The sequence below is a fragment of the Oncorhynchus clarkii genome, chromosome 9 (genome assembly GCF_045791955.1).
Source record: "Oncorhynchus clarkii lewisi isolate Uvic-CL-2024 chromosome 9, UVic_Ocla_1.0, whole genome shotgun sequence".
Lineage (NCBI taxonomy): Eukaryota > Metazoa > Chordata > Actinopteri > Salmoniformes > Salmonidae > Oncorhynchus > Oncorhynchus clarkii.
In genome coordinates this window covers 60,414,863-60,437,599 of record NC_092155.1, presented here as the reverse complement: position 1 = coordinate 60,437,599, position 22,737 = coordinate 60,414,863, and the positions used below count along the sequence as shown (strand labels likewise).

Below are 22,737 nucleotides of genomic sequence, written 5' to 3'. Positions count from 1 at the left end.
GTTTGACGTTGGCGATTACCTGCCTGGCATCGGGGTCTCCAGAGGGTCCTGGGGCCTGACAGTCCCGTTCCAGCGGCGCAAAACTTTTTACCAGGTGGAGCGACTCCTCCAAGGCAGAAAAGGCTCCCTCGGGCCCTTTCACCTAACCACCTCTGCTGAGTATTTTTGGTGAAGTGGAGTCAATTGAGCCACCTGTTCTGAGAAGTGGGCCAGATTGACTTCGACCAACTCTCCACCACCTTGGGCGAGAGAGATGTTCAGCGATGAGATATGTTTAGCCTGGGCTACAGCTACATTGGTGAACTCACCAATGAGAGTCTCCTTATTGTTCAGGTTAGCTGGGGAATGCCCCTCTGCAGCCCGCCCGTTATCATCCATCATCCGGTCACACCAAAGGCACATTTTCCAGACACCCTGTTCCGTATGCTGTCTGTCCTTCTGGTTAGTGAACATCTCACAGTGGTAGCATTAGAAACTCAATGGTTGGCCATTGATATCCATTGGATAGCCGTCGGTAGCCATAATGCTAAAGAACAAAGCAGTCTAGCCACAGTTAGCAGCCCTATAGCTTAAAGTCCAGTAAGGTTCAATGAATAGCTCAAATAGGCTACAAAAACAAACAAAAAAACAAGTGCATCAGTTTGGACCTGTACAGGCCGTCGGTCGATACACTCAAGTAAGTAAAATATAAAATAGCCTATAAGTTAGGATAAAATAGCTCATAGACGAGTTGAACAACTCGCTCCAAACATAACTTGCGTCATCCCAGAATGCAATGCTGGGGAATATTATGATGGCACCTTGTGATCTTCCATCAGAGTGTGAAGGCCTTGAATGATGTAGAGACCATGTTGGTACAGTAGGTGAGGTTAGCGGTCAGAGAATAAGAGAGGCGAGGGAAAGAGAGAAACAGCGAGAGTCCTCCCAACTCCAATTGAATAAGCTGGGCATTGAGCTGTTCATGCTGAATGGACAGTAAATCTTTTGTTCACTTTTATTCTGGCATTGGAAAGTAAAACTGTGAGGATTACTTTTTGTAATGATTACTACAATACACAATTTTAAAGACTATAATCCTTTATCTCTCCTAGCATAACAAACACTACTAGTAGGATGAATCCTACTCCTGCATGACTGTGCTTCAAGGCACACGATTTAGTGAAAGCAGGTCCACTTGGTCCTTGACTCTATGGGAAGAATAGAAAGGTCAGTGCACTCACTGGCAGACAGGTCAGACAGTGCATTAGTGTTCCTACGTACCTGAGGGGACACACAAACATGCTTTAGGAGAAGAGAACATCGCCAGGGACATTCGGACTGGTGGGAGCGGAAGGACTTCAAAAGAAACTGACATTTAACATGTTCCAGTAATAGACTAAATATAAGCTTTCCTTTTGATTGCAGGAGTGCAATCGCTGATCATTTTAGTAATTGAAAGCTCTTCTGCTTGTAGCCTCTCTCTCCAAACTGTGGTACTGCAAGGCAGAGTATGTCTCCTCTAGTATTCTCTCTTACTGGAAGAATAACTATAGAAACACACACTCAATATATGAAGTACACTATTCAGTGTGTGGGTGGGTGGGTGGGTGGGTGTAGGTGTGTTGTTGGTTGGGGTTAGGTGCGTGAGTGCGTGGATGCCTGTATGTGTGCTTGTCTGTGTTTTTGCATGCGTCTGTCCCGTTGTCGGGGGAGACTCATCTGATTTGGTTGCCGGAGCAACCGGTCCTAGCTAGTGAGGCACGTTGTTTAATTAAGGTGAGGTGTATTCAGAGGAGAAGAGAACAAACCTCTAGAAAACTCAGAGCAGAGCGGCAGGCTTCACTCTCTCCCTTCTCTCTCTCTTTTATTTCTCCCAGTCCCAGTATGGGCGGGGAGGGGCACCGTGTCAGAGAGGGAGGGAGAAAGGAGAAGAGAGCTAAGAGCATTGAGAGAGAGAAATAAAGAGAAAGGGAGTGCGTGAGAGAGCAGGTGTGTGGCAGGCAGAGGCAGAGAGTTGAGAGAGAGAGAGAGTCCTAGCCATCTGCTTTTTAACTGATCTCTGATAAATGTATCCAGGAGCAACACTGCTCACAGCTGACACAGAGTGAGTAACTTACTTTGCTCTTATTTCTGTTTCATCATGTTTGTTCTGATAGTACCTACGGCTTTTACTTTATGACCCTATGATTTCATTCTGTAGCATTATATATAGGTTGGATTTGTTATGTAATCTGTGTTGTGGTGGTGGGGTGGGTGGGGGGGGGGGGGCGTGAAGCTGTGGCAGCTTTGTGCTTCCTGCAAACTGATATGCAGGAGTTTTACGTAGAGGCAGGCAGGCAGGCAGGCAGGCGGGCGGGCGGGCGGGCGGGCAGGCGGGCGGGCGGGCTTTGGGCGGGCGGGCGGGCTTTGGGCGGGCGGGACTCTGGATGAGAACATAATTATGTTTGTTTCCAACATTAGGGCTGTTTTCCTAATTAGGTGAAATATGCTTTGTGTTTTGTTTCCTTGCCACGATACTAAGGAGTTTCATGATACTGGTATGGTCATGGCCCTAGTAAGGAGAGAGGAGAGAGGGTCCCCTACTGCTCTGATGTGATATCGTTGTTATTTATGTGCTCTGACAATTTGTGCGTGGTGTGTGGTGCGTGGTACAGTGTGTTTCCTCTCTCCTGATTCATGTCATTGGGGAAGAATGAGTCATCTATACTAATCTCTTTCCGAACTTCTGACAGATCTTCTCTCTCTAAATTACAATCTAAATTAAATACATCCCACAACCACCAGGACCACCTCCTCCTTAGGGAGTTAGTCTGCTGGCTGGTGTGTGTGTACTCCAGCACTGTCCATCCACAGTGTGTGTGTGTGCATGTGTGTGTCTGGGTGTGTGTGTACTCCAGCACTGTCCATCCACAGTGTGTGTGCGTGCATGTGTGTGTCTGGGTGTGTGTGTACTCCAACACTGTCCATCCACTGTGTGTGTGTGTGCGTGCATGTGTGTGTCTGGGTGTGTGTGTACTCCAGCACTGTCCATCCACAGTGTGTGTGTGTGCATGTGTGTGTCTGGGTGTGTGTGTACTCCAGCACTGTCCATCCACTGTGTGTGTGTGTCTGGGTGTGTGTTTGGGTGTGTGTGTACTCCAGCACTGTCCATCCACAGTGTGTGTGTGCATGTGTGTGTCTGGGTGTGTGTGTACTCCAGCACTGTTCATCCACAGTGTGTGTGCGTGCATGTGTGTGTCTGGGTGTGTGTCTGGGTGTGTGTGTGTGTATTCCAACACTGTCCATCCACAGTGTGTGTGCGTGCATGTGCGTGTCTGGGTGTGTGTGTGTACTCCAGCACTGTCCATCCACAGTGTGTGTGCGTGCATGTGCGTGTCTGGGTGTGTGTGTGTACTCCAGCACTGTCCATCCACAGTGTGTGTGCGTGCATGTGTGTGTCTGGGTGTGTGTCTGGGTGTGTGTGTGTGTACTCCAGCACTGTCCATCCACAGTGTGCGTGCATGTGCGTGTCTGAGTGTGTGTGTGTGTGTGTGTGTGTGGTGTGCACTCCGGCTCCGTCCATACACAGTGTTTGTGTCAGGTCTAATTAGCTGTGTTGGGCAGCTGAAGTTCTGTCTTGATCTCTCATGAGACAGACTGGAGCTGCCTGCATGGCCTCATTGAATTCCACTAAAGACACACTGGTTTCTTCTTCATCTCCTCAAGAGACTGTCAATCAGGAGGGTCTCTCTTTCAGTAAGATGACGAGAGCTGCTATATCAACCACTCAGCTCAGCTCAGTCAGTCAGTCAGACAGTCAGACACAGCAAATGTGATGATGACTTTACCATCATGTATATGTTTAAACACATACTGTAATCTATGACTCATACAGCCTAGTCATATAGCCTGCTCCGTATACCTTTTTAAAACTAATCTGACAGCGACTGGAAATCTGCTTTATTCAGCCTCACCAACCAACAACCCATAGCTCTACTAACCACTATATTAATTCGCAATTTTTTAAAATCTTAATTTACACCTGCCATGCTCTGTTATAATCTCCACCCGGCACAGCCAGAAGAGGACTGGCCATCCCTCAGAGCATAGTTCCTCTCTAGGTTTCTTCCTAGGTTCTGGTCTTTCTAGGGTGTTTTTCCTAGCCACCGTGCTTCTACACCTGCATTGTTTGCTGTTTGGGGTTTAAGGCTGGGTTTCTGTACAGCACTTTGAGATATCAGCTGATGTAAGAAGGGCTAAATAAATACATTTGATTGGTTGATTGTCAGCAACGGGTCTGGCTGAAATAGCAGAATCCACTAATTTGAAGGGGTGTCCACATGCTTTTGTATATACAGTGTATGCATATTGATGGATGTCAGCCCTATGACATGATGTACTAGCAATATCATGGTATTCACTATAACTGTTGCATTGTGTTCCATGGGGATTTTGTATGTTTAATATTGTGTTTTATGCTCCTTTGCTGCAAAACCAATTGCTCTCTGGAACAAATCAAGTTTAAACTTGATCTTCATCTGGACACAGTGGGATTCACAATCAGGGAGAAATGGCAATACATTTCCTGTATTCACCAGAAATGTTGACTGTAACATATTCTCGAGTCTCAAGCTCGTCCAGTATTTGAATTGGTTTCTACAAGATATTGAAAGTCACCCTTTAGCTTAACTCTCATATCCCCAGAAACCTTATTTAGCCTGAAATGTAATACAATATATTTTCCTCCGGTCACTGAGTCATCATATCTATTATCTAATAATACCCTACTGCCAGAACAATAGAGGAAGGAAGTCAGAGCAGAGATGAGGAGTTAGAATGATATTGGATTACTCAGTCTCTTCATACTGCTCTTCAACCTCAGTTTACTGTTTACACCGTAGGCCATTGTGATGATTCCCAGAATGGGCACCACGCTGCAGCCAGTGTTTCCTAAATAGCTGTGTATTGTGTTGTGTTGCAGTTGTAAGGGATTCGAACCCTAGAACCCTGAGGCATTCAGCCACATTGTTTGTTCCCCTTCTCTCCCCTCATGACCTCAATGTGATATGAGGGACTTATTCTGATCTGTCTAATGTTCATGTTTCTCTCTGTGTGTTTTCTGTGTTTGTAGGAAACAAAATGGGGGTGACCCCCGGATCTCTACCACACTAGATCCACCGCTGTTCCAGCCCCTGTTGTCCCCTCTCCCGTACACCGCTCCACCGTTCCTCAAGGTAGGAGGGGAGGGTGGGGTGGGAGGGGAGTGGATGAATGGATGGAGAGGTTTGGATTTGTGTGCTGTGGACACCCGTCCTCAGCTTACACCCCCCAGCATAACCTACACCTCACTTACCCTATGTTCTCTGTGTCTGTACTCACCATGTCTGTTCTGTCAGTTATGCCTGTCTGTACTCACCAGGTCTGTTCTGTCTGTCTGTACTCACCTTGTCTGTTCTGTCTGTCTGTACTCACCCTGTCTGTTCTGTCATTTCTGTCTGTCTGTACTCACCCTGTCTGTTCTGTCTGTCTGTACTCACCCTGTCTGTTCTGTCTGTCTGTACTCACCCTGTCTGTTCTGTCATTTCTGTCTGTCTGTACTCACCCTGTCTGTTCTGTCTGTCTGTACTCACCCTGTCTGTTCTGTCTGTACTCACCTTGTCTGTCTGTACTCACCCTATCTGTTCTGTCATTTCAGTCTGTCTGTACTCACCCTGTCTGTTCTGTCATTTCAGTCTGTCTGTACTCACCCTATCTGTTCTGTCTGTCTGTACTCACCCTGTCTGTTCTGTCTGTACTCACATTGTCTGTCTGTACTCACCCTGTCTGTTCTGTCATTTTAGTCTGTCTGTATTCACTCTGTCTGTTCTGTCTGTCTGTACTCACCCTGTCTGTTCTGTCTGTACTCACCCTGTCTGTTCTGTCATTTCTGTCTGTTTGTACTCACCCTGTCTGATCTGTCATTCCTGTCTGTCTGTACTCACCCTGTCTGTTCTGTCATTTCAGTATGTCTGTACTCACATTGTCTGTCTGTACTCACCCTGTCTGTTCTGTCATTTCTGTCTGTCTGTACTCACCTAGTCTGTTCTGTCTATACTCACCCTGTATGTTCTGTCATTCCTGTCTGTCTGTACTCACCCTGTCTGTTCTGTCATTTCAGTATGTCTGTACTCACATTGTCTGTCTGTACTCACCCTGTCTGTTCTGTCATTTCTGTCTGTCTGTACTCACCCTGTCTGTTATGTCTGTCTGTACTCACCCTGTCTGTTCTGTCATTTCAGTCTGTCTGTACTCACCCTGTCTGTTCTGTCTGTACTCACCTTGTCTGTCTGTACTCACCCTATCTGTTCTGTCATTTCAGTCTGTCTGTACTCACCCTGTCTGTTCTGTCATTTCAGTCTGTCTGTACTCACCCTATCTGTTCTGTCTGTCTGTACTCACCCTGTCTGTTCTGTCTGTACTCACATTGTCTGTCTGTACTCACCCTGTCTGTTCTGTCATTTTAGTCTGTCTGTATTCACTCTGTCTGTTCTGTCTGTCTGTACTCACCCTGTCTGTTCTGTCTGTACTCACCCTGTCTGTTCTGTCATTTCTGTCTGTTTGTACTCACCCTGTCTGATCTGTCATTCCTGTCTGTCTGTACTCACCCTGTCTGTTCTGTCATTTCAGTATGTCTGTACTCACATTGTCTGTCTGTACTCACCCTGTCTGTTCTGTCATTTCTGTCTGTCTGTACTCACCTAGTCTGTTCTGTCTATACTCACCCTGTATGTTCTGTCATTCCTGTCTGTCTGTACTCACCCTGTCTGTTCTGTCATTTCAGTATGTCTGTACTCACATTGTCTGTCTGTACTCACCCTGTCTGTTCTGTCATTTCTGTCTGTCTGTACTCACCCTGTCTGTTATGTCTGTCTGTACTCACCCTGTCTGTTCTGTCATTTCAGTCTGTCTGTACTCACCCTATCTGTTCTGTCATTTCAGTCTGTCTGTACTCACCCTGTCTGTTCTGTCATTTCAGTCTGTCTGTACTCACCCTGTCTGTTCTGTCAGTTCTGTCTGTCTGAACTCACCCTGCCTGTTCTGTCATTTCTGTCTGTCTCTACTCACCCTGTCTGTTATGTCTGTCTGTACTCACCCTGTCTGTTCTATCTCTTTGTACTCACCCTGTCTGTTCTGTCTGTCTGTACTCACCATGTCTGTTCTGTCTGTACTCGCCCTGTCTGTTATGTCTGTCTGTACTCATCATGTCTGTTCTGTTCTGTCTGTACTGGCCCTGTGTAACCTGAGACCGTACTCACCCTGTCTGTTCTGTCTGTCTGTACTCACCCTGTCTGTTCTGTCAGTTCTGTCTGTCTGTACTCACCCTGTCTGTTCTGCCACTTCTATCTGTCTGTACTCACCATATCTGTTCTGTTCTGTCTGTACTGACCCTGTGTAACATGAGACTGTACTCATACTGTTGGTCCTGTGTGTCTCTATTCTCTACCCTAAAGCCTGTCTGAATAATATTAATTCTGAAGGTAAAATGACCCTGTCCCAAAACCACAATGTGTCACCTACCTTACTAATGTACTACTATACTGCTTATGGCTTACAGTGACTTGGCAACCTAACTCTAAATTCATTCACAATTCAAATTGTGGCAATAGTACTTGTCAAAATACTTGTCATCAGCACCCATTTCCAAATGATCCATTTCAAAGAATATATACCTTTTGACAGGTCTTACATCTGAACTGAAAGGCTAACTAATCTGTCTCAGATATTTTGGGAGGTATTAGATTAAAGGTATCTGAGCTTGGTGATTAAGAGGATACAATCTTGATGATGTCTGTGAGGTTTAAGAGGATTCCCTACACTTAGAAAGGAAGGACTTACACTTGACTGGCTGAACAGAATGTCATGGTTAGAATGAGAAACAGACCAAGACAGTGTTCTGAGATTGGGTTATTTAGATTGGGTTATTTAACTTGAATCATTCACTTCCCTTGATAATCCAGCCAACACCCATGCATAGTTCTTTGAGTAGGCCTTCCCGACATTAGACCTAAGTAGCAGACCAAGAGTAGAAGAATTTAATCTTGAGGAGGGGATGGATAGACGGTGTGAGAAGCAGGAAGTAGAGAGGGAGTCGTGGACGGTTTACCAGATCAAGAGTCAGTGAGCATTGTGGTGAAATCAGGCCAATCCCTAATTAACACCATCTGTGAAGGATTGGACCATTACAGTCATCTGTAGCATTTACAATGAGAAGGCCGTGTGTTAAAGGAATACTTCAGGATTTTGGCAATGAGGCCCTTTATCTACTTCCCCACAGTCAGATGAGCTTGTGGATACCGTTTTTATGTCTCTGTGTCCAGTATGAAGGAAGCAGTTTCCCTAGCCAATGCGAACTAGCATGGTATCCTCATTGCCAAAATCCCTGACATGTCTACCTTAGATCAGCCTCTCAGAATAGTACTAAAGACAAACACGCACCCAGAAAATGATTAAAAACAGCCCATATTAACATACTGTATGTATTCTGAGAAAATACTCATGAAATTGACAACTTACTAACATCAGGAAACATTAATATTCTGTCCATCTCTGAAGTATTATTTTAAGGCATTGCTGAGAGATCGTAGGTTGTGCTTATTCATAGTTGTTGGAATGAGGGGTACTGTGTGGGTACTGTGAGGGTCAGAGCCCTCTGCAAAGGGCAGTCATTCTTATGTGCACACACACACACACACACACACACACACACACACACACACACACACACACACACACACACACACACACACACACACACACACACACACACACACACACACACACACAGCGTCAAGGTCGGTCAGAGACTGCGTCACATGGCACATGACTCCTACCAGCTTTAACTGAATAAAATAAATCAGACTTTTTTTTCCCAACCATAGAGATTAGATTAAATATGACCTGCTGCTTTCTCTTCTAAATGTCTCCGCTCTGGAATTACTGTATATTAGCACATTGTTACTCTGACTTCATGGAGGTACACATTGTTGCTCTGACTTCATGGAGGTACACATTGTTGCTCTGACTTCATGGAGGTACACATTGTTGCTCTGACTTCATGGAGGTACACATTGTTGCTCTGACTTCATGGAGGTACACATTGTTGCTCTGACTTCATGGAGGTACACATTGTTGCTCTGACTTTATGGAGGTACACATTGTTTCACTTGACTTTGACCAAAGGTGATAAACATGGTGTAACATGCCATTGTAGCGACTGGCAGTTCTACTGTAATTATTTCAGTTCTACTGTCAATTTCATAATTTCACAGACCAGGAACAGTCATGCAAGCACAGTCATCCCTGTCATAATATGCTCAGAGGACATGGAAATTGTATTTTATCCCAGAGAAAGAGAAGTGAAATCAATGTAAGTAACCCAATCTATGTTCCTTTAACTTTTAGTTCCGAGGGTATTGTCAGCAATAATCATATGCCCATAGAATGTCCACTGTTTCCACTGAAACAGTCTGCTTTAGGAAGAAGCCTCTGCGGGAAGACCACTCAGTACCATTGGCTCAAATGTAAATGTCACTGACATGTCTACCTTGGATCAGCCTCTCAGAATAGTACTAAAAACAAACAAGCAACCCAGAAAATGATTAAAAACAGCCCATATTTGCATACTGTATGTATCCTGAGAAACAAGGCTCATGAAATTGACAACTTACCAACATCAGAAAACATTCATTTTCTTTTCATCTCTGAAACACACTTAGATCATTCCTTTGATGATGCAGTAGTATCTCTACATGGTTATAGCATTTACAGGAAAGATAGAAATGCAAATGGAGGAGATGTTGTTATATATGCCCAGAGTCATATTCCTGTTAGGCTGCAGAGGATCATGTCAGATGATATAGAAGTATATGGCCACATCCATCGGATGCAGTGATTATAATGTAAGGCTCCGGAGATGGGCACATCGGGCACCGCTCCTGAGCATACTACTCGCCAATGTCCAGTCTCTTGACAACAAGGTTGATGAAATCTGAGCACAGGTAGCATTCCAGAGAGACATAAGAGACTATAACGTTCTTTGCTTCATGGAAACATGGCTCACTCGAGACACTCTATCGGAGTCGGTACAGCCAGCTGGTTTCTTCACGCATCGCGCCGGCAGAAACAAGCATCTTTATGGTAAGAAGAGAGGCAGGGGGGGGTATGCCTTATGATTAACGAGATGTGGTGTGATCATAACAACATACAGGAACTCAAGTCCTTCTGTTCACCTGATTTAGGATTCCTCACAATCAACTGTCGACCGTATTATCAACCAAGAGAATTCTCTTCGATTATGATCACAGCCCCATATATTCCCCCCTAAGCAGACACATCGACGGCCCTGAATGAACTTTATTTGACTCTATGTAAACTGGAAACCACATATCCTGAGGCTGCATTCATTGTAGCTGGGGATTTTAACAAGGGTAATCTGAAAACAAGACTCCCTAAATTCTATCAGCATATTGATTGTGCTACCAGGGCTGGTAAAACCCTGGATCATTGTTATTCTAACTTCCGCGATGCATATAAGGCCCTCCCCCGCCCTCCTTTTGGAAAAGCTGACCACGACTCCATTTTGTTGCTCCCAGCCTATAGACAGAGACTAAAACAGGAAGGTCCCGCGCTTAGGTCTGTTCAACGCTGGTCCGACCAATCTGATTCCACGCTTCAAGATTGCTTTGATCATGTGGATTGGGATATGTTCCGCATTGCGTCAAACAACAACATTGACGAATACGCTGATTCGGTGAGCAAGTTTATTAGCAAGTGCAGCAGCGATGTCGAACCCACAGCAACTATTAAAACATTCCCCAACCAGAAACCATGGATTGATGGCAGCATTCGCGCGAAACTGAAAGCGCGAACCACTGCTTTTAACCAGGGCAAGGTGACCGGAAACATGACCGAATACAAACAGTGTAGCTATTCCCTCCGCAAGGCAATCAAACAAGCTAAGCGTCAGTATAGAGACAAAATAGAGTCACAATACAACGGCTCAGACAAACCAGCCCCGTCGCGGACCAGGATGTCTTGCTCCCAGACAGACTAAACAACTTCTTTGCTCGCTTTGAGGACAATACAGTGCCACTGACACGGCCCGCTATCAAAACCTTTGGACTCTCCTTCACTGCAGCCGACGTGAGTAAAACATTTAAACGTGTCAACCCTCGCAAGGCTGCAGGCCCAGACGGCATCCCCAGCCGCGTCCTCAGAGCATGCACAGACCAGCTGGCTGGTGTGTTAGCGGACACATTCAATCAATCCTTATCCCAGTCTGCTGTTCCCACATGCTTCAAGATGGCCAACATTGTTCCTGTTCCCAAGAAAGCTAAGGTAACTGAGCTAAATGACGACCGCCCCGTAGCACTCACTTCCGTCATCATGAAGTGCTTGGAGAGACTAGTCAAGGACCATATCACCTCCACCCTACCTTACACCCTAGACCCACTCCAATTTGCTTACTGCCCCAATAGGTCCACAGACGACACAATCGCAACCACACTGCACACTGCCTTAACCCATCTGGACAAGAGGAATACAAATCAAATCAAATTTTATTTGTCACATACACATGGTTAGCAGATGTTAATGCGAGTGTAGCGAAATGCTTGTGCTTCTAGTTCCGACAATGCAGTAATAACCAACAAGTAATCTAGCTAACAATTCCAAAACTACTACCTTATAGACACAAGTGTAAGGGGATAAAGAATATGTACATAAAGATATATGAATGAGTGATGGTACAGAGCGGCATAGGCAAGATACAGTAGATGGTATTGAGTGCCGTATATACTGTACATATGAGATGAGTATGTAAACAAAGTGGCATAGTTAAAGTGGCTAGTGATACATGTATTACATAAAGATGCAGTAGATGATATAGAGTACAGTATATACGTATACATATGAGATGAATAATGTAGGGTATGTAAACATTATATTAGGTAGCATTGTTTAAAGTGGCTAGTGATATATTTTACATCAATTCCCATCAATTCCCATTATTAAAGTGGCTGGAGTTGAGTCAGTGTGTTGTCAGCAGCCACTCAATGTTAGTGGTGGCTGTTTAACAGTCTGATGGCCTTGAGATAGAAGCTGTTTTTCAGTCTCTCGGTCCCAGCTTTGATGCACCTGTACTGACCTCGCCTTCTGGATGATAGCGGGGTGAACAGGCAGTGGCTCGGGTGGTTGTTGTCCTTGATGATCCTTATGGCCTTCCTGTGACATCGGGTGGTGTAGGTGTCCTGGAGGGCAGGTAATTTGCTCCCGGTGATGCGTTGTGCAGACCTCACTACCCTCTGGTGAGCCTTACGGTTGTGGGCGGAGCAGTTGCCGTACCAGGCGGTGATACAGCCCGACAGGATGCTCTCGATTGTGCATCTGTAGAAGTTTGTGAGTGATTTTGGTGACAAGCCAAATTTCTTCAGCCTCCTGAGGTTGAAGAGGCGCTGCTGCACCTTCTTCACGATGCTGTCTGTGTGGGTGGACCAATTCAGTTTGTCTGTGATGTGTACGCCAAGGAACTTAAAACTTACTACCCTCTCCACTACTGTTCCATCGATGTGGATAGGGGGGTGTTCCCTCTGCTGTTTCCTGAAGTCCACAATCATCTCCTTAGTTTTGTTGACGTTGAGTGTGAGGTTATTTTCCTGACACCACACTCCGAGGGCCCTCACCTCCTCCCTGTAGGCCGTCTCGTCGTTGTTGGTAATCAAGCCTACCACTGTTGTGTCTTCCGCAAACTTGATGATTGAGTTGGAGGCGTGCGTGGCACCCTTGTGGGGCCCCAGTGTTGAGGATCAGCGGGGTGGAGATGTTGTTGCCTACCCTCACCACCTGGGGGCGGCCCGTCAGGAAGTCCAGTACCCAGTTGCACAGGGCGGTTGTCGAGACCCAGGGTCTCGAGCTTGATGACGAGCTTGGAGGGCACTATGGTGTTAAATGCCGAGCTGTAGTCGATGAACAGCATTCGCACATAGGTATTCCTCTTGTCCAGATGGGTTAGGGCAGTGTGCAGTGTGGTTGAGATTGCATCGTCTGTGGACCTATTTGAGCGGTAAGCAAATTGGAGTGGGTCTAGGGTGTCAGGTAGGGTGGAGGTGATATGGTCCTTGACTAGTCTCTCACTTCATGATGACGGAAGTGAGTGCTACGGGGCGGTAGTCGTTTAGCTCAGTTACCTTAGCTTTCTTGGGAACAGGAACAATGGTGGCCCTCTTCAAGCATGTGGGAACAACAGACTGGGATAGGGATTGATTGAATATGTCCGTAAACACACCAGCCAGCTGGTCTGCGCATGCTCTGAGGGCGCGGCTGGGGATGCCGTCTGGGCCTGCAGCCTTGCGAGGGTTGACACGTTTAAATGTTTTCCTCACGTCGGCTGCAGTGAAGGAGAGTCTGCATGTTTTAGTTGCGGGCCGTGTCAGTGGCACTGTATTGTCCTCAAAGCGGGCAAAAAAGTTATTTAGTCTGCCTGGGAGCAAGACATCCTGGTCCGTGACGGGGCTGGTTTTCTTTTTGTAATCTGTGATTTACTGTAGACCCTGCCACATACCTCTTGTGTCTGAGCCGTTGAATTGAGATTCTACTTTGTCTCTATACTGACGCTTAGCTTGTTTGATTGCCTTGCGGAGGGAATAGTTACACTGTTTGTATTCGGTCATGTTTCCGGTCACCTTGCCCTGATTAAAAGCAGTGGTTTGCGCTTTCAGTTTCACGCGAATGCTGCCATCAATCCACGGTTTCTGGTTTGGGAATGTTTTAATTGTTGCTCTGGGAACGACATCTTCAACGCACGTTCTAATGAACTCACTCACCGAATCAGCGTATTCGTCAATGTTGTTGTCTGACGCAATACGAAACATATCCCAGTCCACGTGATGGAAGCAGTCTTGGAGTGTGGAATCAGATTGGTCGGACCAGCGTTGAACAGACCTCAGCGCGGGAGCTTCTTGTTTTAGTTTCTGTCTGTAGGCAGGAATCAACAAAATGGAGTCGTGGTCAGCTTTTCCGAAAGGAGAGCGGGCAGGGCCTTATATGCGTCGCGGAAGTTAGAATAGCAATGATCCAATGTGAGAATGCTGTTCATCGACTACAGCTCAGCATTTAACACCATAGTACCTTCCAAACTCATCATCAAGCTCGAGACCCTGGGTCTCGACCCCGCCCTGTGCAACTGGGTACTGGACTTCCTGACGGGCCGTCCCCAGGTGGTGAGGGTAGGTAACAACATCTCCAGCCCGCTGATCCTCAACACTGGGGCCTCACAAGGGTGCGTTCTGAGCCCTCTCCTGTACTCCCTGTTCACCCACGACTGCATGGCCATGCACGCCTCCAACTCAATCATCAAGTTTGCAGACAACACTACAGTGGTAGGCTTGATTACCAACAACGACGAGACGGCCTACAGGGAGGAGGTGAGGGCCCTCGGAGTGTGGTGTCAGGAAAATAGCCTCACGCTGAATGTCAACAAAACTAAGGAGATTATCATGGGCTTAAGGAAACAGCAGAGGGAGCACCTGCGCCCATCAAGAAACTGACTGTTAGAACGGCCAAATCCCCATGGTTAGATCTATGGATGTCAGCCCTATGACTTGATGTACTAGTCCAAAATATCTATGGCTAAAGAGGGATGAGGCAAAGGGAATAGCAAATAATTCTGACAACACAGCAGATTGGACAAACATACAATAAATTGTACAAAACTAAACAAAAATATGAAGAAACTATACTATGGTACAAAGATAAATGATATAAAGAATGATAGTAAAAAGCTCTGGAGTAACTTAAATTAAATTCTGGGCAAAAAAGCTAGCTCAACCCCATCCTTCATTGAGGCAGATGGTTTGTTCATAACAAAACCCTTTGATGTTGCCAACCACTTTAATAACTATTTTGTCGACAAGATTAGCAAACAGATTAAGATTAACAAACGCCTATTCATGCATAACGGACCAAATAATGAAAGACACACACTGTAGTTTTGAGTTCCGCAAAATTGGTGTGGAAGAGGTGATTTTCTTCTATCTATTAACAAGGACAAGCCACCTGGTACCGACAACCTGGATGGTAAATTGCTGAAGTTGGTAGCGGAATACATTGCTACTCCTGTTTGCCACATCTTCAATTTAAGCTTACAAGACGGTGTGTGCCCTCAGGCCTGGAGGGAGGCAAAGGTCGTTCCGCTGCCCAACAATAGCAAAGCACTCTTTAGTGGTACAAACAGCTGACCAATCAGCCTGTTACCGGTGCTTAGCAAACTTTCGGGAAGAAATGTGTTTGACCAAATACAATGTTATTTTACAGAAAACAAATTAACAACAGACTTTCAGTGTACTTATAAGGAAGGGCACTCAACATGCTCGGCAAGGACACTGATGATTGGCTGAAAGAAACTGATAATCAGAAGATTGCGGGAGATGTTTTGTTAGATTTCAGTGCAGCTTTTGATATCATTGATCATAACCTATTGCTGAAAAATCTTCGGTGTCATGGACTTACATCCTACCTATCTAATAGAACACAGAGGATTTTCTTTAATGGAAGCATTCGGTTGAGTGCATGTACCGCAGGGCAGCCGGCTTGGGCCATCATTGTTTTCTGTTTTTTACTAATGACCTTCCACTGACCTTGCATAAATCATGTGTGTCTGTGTACGCTGATGACTCAACTGTACAGTACATACTACAGCTACGACAGTAAAATAAATAACTGACACTCTTAACATAGAGCTCCAGTCAGTTTTTGAACGGTTAAACAGCAATAGGCAGGTGCTAAATATCTCAAAAACTAAACCTCATCTAGATGTATTACTGAATGTATTACTGAATTACTGTGACGATTGAGCAAGTTGAGGAGACTAAACTGCTCTGTGTAACCCTAGATAGCAAGCTATCATGGTCAGAACATTTAGACTCAATGGTTGCTAAAATGGGAAGAGGTCTGTCCATGATAAGGCATTGCTCTACTTTCTTGACATCTAATCCACCAGACAGGTCGTGTAGGACCTATTTTTGTCACACCTGGACTACTGCCTAGTTGTGTGGTCACGTGCGGCAAAGAAGGACATAGGAAAATTGTAGTTGGTGCAGAGCAGAGTAGTACGTATTGCACTTAGATTTACACAAAGGGCAGATGTCAGTGGTATGCATGTCAATCTCAAAGCTGGCTCAAAGTTGAGGAGAGATTGACTGCATCACTATTGGTCTTTCTGTGACCTGTTGAAGGGTTAAAGGTACTGAACTGTCTGTTCAACTCTCTGCCACCCCAGGTAACTCAAACTAGTAATAAAATCAGATCAAGAAAAATTATAAAAGAACACTTTACAGCATGATGATTATTTGCATATATTTTGTATTGTATTATGTATCATATTATGTAGTGTATTATGTAGTGTATTATGTGTAGTATTATGTAGTTTATGATGTATTGTGTTATGTATTTTATTATGTATTGTAATGTATTATGTAGTGTATTACCTATTGTATTATGTATTGTATTGTTTTATGTAGTGTATTATGTATTGCATTATGTGTGGTATTATGTAGTTTATTATGTATTGTGTTATGTATTTTATTATATAGTGTATTGTATTATGCATTGTATTATGTAGTGTATTATGTATTGTATTGTATTATGTAGTGTATTATGTAGTGTATTATGTATTGCATTATGTCTGGTATTATGTAGTTTATTATGTATTGTAATATGTATTTTATTATGTAGTGTATTGTAATATGTATTTTATTTATTGTATTCTGTATTGTATTATGTAGTATATTTTGTATTGTATTATGTAGCATATTATGTGTGGTATTATATAGTTTATTTTGTATTGTAATATGTATTTTATTATGTAGTGTATTGTATTATGTAGTGTATTATCTATTGTATTATGTAGTGTATTATGTAGTTTATTATGTATTGCATTATGTCTGGTATTATGTAGTTTATTATGTATTGTAATATGTATTTTATTATGTAGTGTATTGTATTATGTATTTTATTTATTGTATTATGTATTGTATTATGTAGTATATTTTGTATTGTATTATGTAGCATATTATGTGTGGTATTTTATAGTTTATTTTGTATTGTAATATGTATTTTATTATGTAGTGTATTGTATTATGTATTTTATTTATTGTATTATGTATTGTATTATGTAGTATATTTTGTATTGTATTATGTAGCATATTATGTGTGGTATTATATAGTTTATTTTGTATTGTAATATGTATTTTATTATGTAGTGTATTGTATTATGTAGTGTATTATCTATTGTATTATGTAGTGTATTATGTAGTTTATTATGTATTGCATTATGTGTGGTATTATGTAGTTTATTTTGTATTGTAATATGTATTTTATTATGTAGTGTATTGTATTATGTAGTGTTATATCTATTGTATTATGTAGCTTATTTTGTATTTTATTATGTATTGCAGTATGTATTTTATTATGTATTGTAATATATATTGTATTATGTATTGTATTATGTATTTTATTATGTATGGTATTATGTAGTTTATTATGTATTGTAATATATATTGTATTATGTATTGTATTATGTAGTTTATTATGTGTGGTATTATGTATCTTATTATGTAGTGTATTGTATTATGTAGTGTATTATCTATTGTATTATGTATTGTATTATGTAGTGTATTATGTAGTGTATTGTATTATGTAGTGTATTATGTAGTGTATTGTATTATGTAGTGTATTATGTAGTGTATTATCTATTGTATTATGTATTGTATTATGTAGTGTATTATGTAGTGTATTATGTAGTGTATTGTATTATGTAGTGTATTATGTAGTTTATTATGTATTTTATCATGTGTGGTATTATGTAGTTCATTATGCATTATATAGTGTATTTTATTATGTATTGTAGTATGTATTTTATTATGTAGTGTATTATGTAGTGTATTATGTATTTTATCATGTGTGGTATTATGTAATTTATTATGTATTGTATAGTGTATTTTATTATGTATTGTAGTATGTATTGTATTATGTATTGTATTATGTAGTGTATTATGTAGTGTCCAGGAGTCTGGACCCAGCTGATGTACTGTATGCACAGATAGAGATACTTCTCTCCAAAGTTTTAACGAGTAGCTCAGAAAGACAGACGATGGGTGGGTGGAGTTGAGTAGCAGCTGACAAACAGGTCTGGTAGAGAGAAGAGTTATTGCTCCTTATCCTAATGATAGGCCTATTGGTCTTTTCTAAGGAGAGGTCCCAGCTCTGACACCTGCACTAGGCCTGCATACAGGGCATTATAACTGAGGCTGAGCCAGGCAGATTCCACACTGCTGTTCACTCCTCCCCCACTAGGCACAAACTGATTGAAGTACAGTGGATAGCACATTATTCAGTCAAATATAAATAAGTTAAATATCTAACATTATATTACCATTTGAACATTGTTGTGCTTTTCAATGGTTGAAAGCACAGTGAGGCATTTGGATGACAATTAAATTTAAAAAATCAGACATTGTTTTTAAATTGGAATTTTATTGTGCTTTCAGATGGTTGAAAACATAGTGATAACACACTGGCTAACTTTTGGCTGTCTTTTTGAGTGGCTGAATATAGGTTGTAATCTCATTGATCAATGTCTCAACCAAATATTACCCAATTATCCACGTTGAAGTGATGTGGTGTTCCCTGTGGGCCACCTCTAAGACTCTAAGACGGCTGGCTGGTATTGCTCTGCTTCCTGTGTTACACTATTGGGTGTTTTCCAGTATAGCATCAGTGTGTCACCAGTCATTATGTTAATATCAGCTCTAGTATTATTTTTAGGGAACTGGGCTGATACCGAGGACTAAAGAGCAGTATCAACAACCTCTGCATCATCAAGATAGTTTTTTGTGAGGTGTTAATGGTGGGAGGTGTTAACCCATGTACCCGGTTAGCCATTGTTATGTAAATTACAGCTGAAAAGTACCAGTGTCCAGGGCCTTGGAGAGCAGGTCCACTGATGGCCCAGAGAGATACTGGAGCCAGGCCGTGGAGGTGGAAATACAAAAGTCTGAGCCATTTCGGTAAAATACTGGGGTAAGTCCTTAGTGGAAATATGCCATATGTGGGATGAGATCTTACAGTATTATTTCTCTATTCTATTCCCTTTCTCTTTGATCCAGCATTGCTATAATGAGCAGCCCAAAAAAGTGAAAAGAATTTCATTGAAATGATGGCAGTTGATGTACGCCTACAATTGTATTACAATAAAGTTATTCCTAGCTATATGAGCCCAAAACATTGTCTCTATAAAGTGAAGCAGCGCCCACAACTACCCTAGCTCCAGTGTGGGTAGGCGGGTGCTGCAGGGACTTGTCTGAGCTGTAAAGTACATCACGGCCTGAGAAGTAGGACCATGCTCCACCTCTGGCCATCTGCCAGACACACACAGAGAGAGAGGAGGAGTGTTGTACAAACAGTGCTCTTTCGGGAATGCATTACCTCCCTTTCTACTTCCTAGATAGTGACAGAGAGACAAAGATAGTGTAAAAAGACACCATTTTTAACTGAGGATCGCTGAACAACCTACGACACACACACCTGCGGACATACTCATTATACAAACATGCAGTTGAGGATTCCTTGAGTCTGTCACCACCTCTGCCTCCTCTGTGACTCTTGGTCATGGCTGTAGTTGTTTGGGGAGTCACTGTGCTGTGGGTGAGGAACTCTGTAGTACCACAGTGGAATACAGGCATGTCTCTGGGGCTGGACAAAGACGCATCAGGCAATGTGTTCTTCTAATCCTGGACACTTGAACTTAACAGTTGAACTCACAAACCAGGGACTGGTTTTTTCGGCTACAGGATTTTTCTTTGGAAAAATAGTCTACTTTGAAAATGTCTAAAAGTCAGATTCATCTCAATGCTCCACTGGTGACAGTGGGACCGTGGAGGAGACACAGCGAAGTAAGTACTTGGGTAGATTAGTCACACCTCTGACAGAGATCTCTTCTTTTGATTGTCTGAAGCATTAGGACTAGAGTAAGAATAAAGGGCTTATTCTCACCGAAGAGAGTTATCGGGTTGAAATGTCAATTTACATAATATGTACATACACTTTTCAAATCACATTAGTGATGGGAATGTCACGAGCTGAGAGAGATTTTGGTTCTTGCTTCGCAGCTCAAAAGTATCTTAAATGTCACAGTAGCCACTAGACAGGAGGCTAAGCATCGCAAACTATATTAGGCCTACACTATTAATTATTGGAACAGAACCATATTACACTGTTGAATAATGCAAAAATTCACAAGCATGTATGGACAATTAAAGTAATTTTTTCTCGTCTGTAGGCTACACTCAATACATATTAGCTTCAAGACAAAAGCACAGAGTTACTGCTAACAAAATGTCTTCATCAAGTAACGTCAGCATATCAAAAATGAATGATTTAACCCTCTCATATTATTATAAAAGTACAGTAGGCCTAGCCTACATTACAACATCACAACAAACCAGGCTTCAAGAAGACGAGGACCGTTGTTTGTAGATTTAATTCAAAGAGCCCATTCACTGAACTTTTTTTTAGATGAAAAGCTTGGGTTATTGCCGGTTCAAATTCCGGTCAGTATTATGGAATACTACCATGTTGATTGTTCCTTGTTCATTTAGTGGTAAAGGCAATATACTGTAAATGTCTTTGTGCCTTTAAAAATCCTGTAACGTATACATATTCCAGTTGTGTTTCTGACAGTTGACTGTTCTGTATGTAGACAATGAGGATGTCATGTGTCTCTGAATATTTCAGCTGACCATAATGTTTTGACAGTGTGTTTTCCAGGCCAGTGATATTTATCTTTAGGGTTAGTACTAGTTTGTACTGTTTGCATATGGCGGAGGACTCATACTCACTCTGGACACTCAGATCATATAGTACTGTACACAAATTGGTTGGTCATGTCAGCCTTGAGTGAGTGTGCCTTTTGGATTCTGACATCTTTTGAGGAATTCTCATACTTTTGTGTTATCCAGACTGAGGTCTGTTAAGATACTGAGTACCGACCCTAATCAACTTCTCAGCATGTGAAATGGTGAGGGAATAATATTACATGCTGAAGCATTCTTTACTTTGGTGTGTTGACTATGAAACAGGGTCCACTTCAACCAGGGAGGGGCGGATTAGTTCACACAGATGGAATCTGTTAAAAAGTCCAGTAAAGTGTTGAAACTCTGAAATGGACGATGCCAAATCGCCTTTAAGACGTTATAGTCCTACATGACATGTCACTGCATTGTACTTGATGTTGCATGGAAGATACAGCATTTTCCATCTTGATGTTGATGAATCGTGTGCTGGCAACCTGCCTAGACTGAGCATGATGCAGACCATCTCCTAGCATATAGATTTACAACCCAACGAGACTCAGACATGCTGACATACTATCATTTTGTTGTTGCTATTGTCATTGAACATTATCTTAAACAGTCTCATCAAAGGGAAGAGAGCTGTGGCTCAGACAAGACTCTCTGTGAGATGGGACGTGTATCTCCATTCAGGCTCACACCAAAGGCCCTTCAATATACTGTATCAGTTTATGTTTATCACACTGGTGATTTGTGTATCTGTTGCTCTCGGAGATGTAAACACTCTTTTTTTAAAAGGATTATTCCACTGAAAGATTCATCTCACTTCTGAGGGGAAGAAAACAATGAGTGTGTGTTTCCGCAGGGCCAGATGTGCAATGCCATGGAGAACTAATGTGTAACAAATTAATTATGTGATGGTTCTATGAAATAATATTTTATAGTAGAAAGTTCACACAGTCAGTCCTAAGACTCAGTTTGTAGTACAATGGGAACACATCTGACGCTGATAGAATACTGAATCGAGTTTCATTTCCACTTCATCTCATTCTCCTCTCTACAGACCACAGATTTATTTGAAATGATTGAGAAGATGCAGGTAATGTATTTTGGATCTTTTGCTGTTCCTTTATTAACTCGTGTTTCTAAGCTAGGCAATGTACACTAACCAGTGATTTAGTCTCTTTTACTGTAAACTCTGCTTTTCTGGCTCTGCTCTCCTGTAACAACGGCTTGTCTTACCTGTGCTCTGTACTGGAGGTTAGCAGAGCTGGGACAGACAGTGTTGGAGAGGAGATGTCTGGACACGAGTCTGACTCTGGACAGCCCCTCTCCTGATGCTTATTCCCAGACCCTCAGCTAATTACCTGACCCTCAGCTAATTACCTAACTTCAGAGAGCCTCTAATAACCCCCTGTCCCCTGGCCTTTGAAAACTGTAGCCAGCCTCCATGCACAAACTAGAGGAATACAGGTTAACATTACAGCAGTTTACTACTTATCATAAGGCAAGACCGTGTTTGATACAGTACATTGGTGAACAGGGTGTGTTTTTACACTGTCTGAGCGTACATTTTTATTACAGTGTCATATAAAGTAACATATTGTAAGAGCTGTAATACAAAGTCTGTATGGAGATTGTATTACTTCTCTATTTCTAATGTATTTCTTAATGATTATTATTCATAAACATATACATCATATTTGGGCTTGAGGATATTATATATGGGCTTGTGTTTTTATTCTGTATGTATGTTGACATAGTTATGTATAAAACAATTTCTTTGAACAGAAGATTCCTCGTCGGTTTGTATATCAGATGCTCCAGGGATTCCGCTTCTCCTCAATAACAGATCGCATATCAACGCATCAAACTCACAGCAGCAACTATCTGCTCC

General features: G+C 42.6%; 1 protein-coding gene across 12 annotated transcripts in view; it reads left to right on the top strand.

Annotated features, from left to right (window-relative positions):
* Positions 1-22,737, top strand: part of LOC139416656 (rap1 GTPase-activating protein 1-like) — an 84,927-nt gene that overhangs the window by 43,756 nt on the left and 18,434 nt on the right. For 5 of the 12 annotated variants that reach the window (XM_071165592.1, XM_071165588.1, XM_071165596.1 and 2 more), the window contains exons 3-4: positions 5,090-5,192; positions 21,904-21,939. In XM_071165592.1, the coding sequence (XP_071021693.1) occupies positions 5,090-5,192; positions 21,904-21,939 (139 nt within the window). Of the gene's footprint in view, positions 1-1,939; positions 2,084-5,089; positions 5,193-19,458; positions 19,944-21,903; positions 21,940-22,737 lie in introns of those variants that run through there. The other 7 variants (XM_071165600.1, XM_071165599.1, XM_071165598.1 and 4 more) reach the window with 5 other exon arrangements.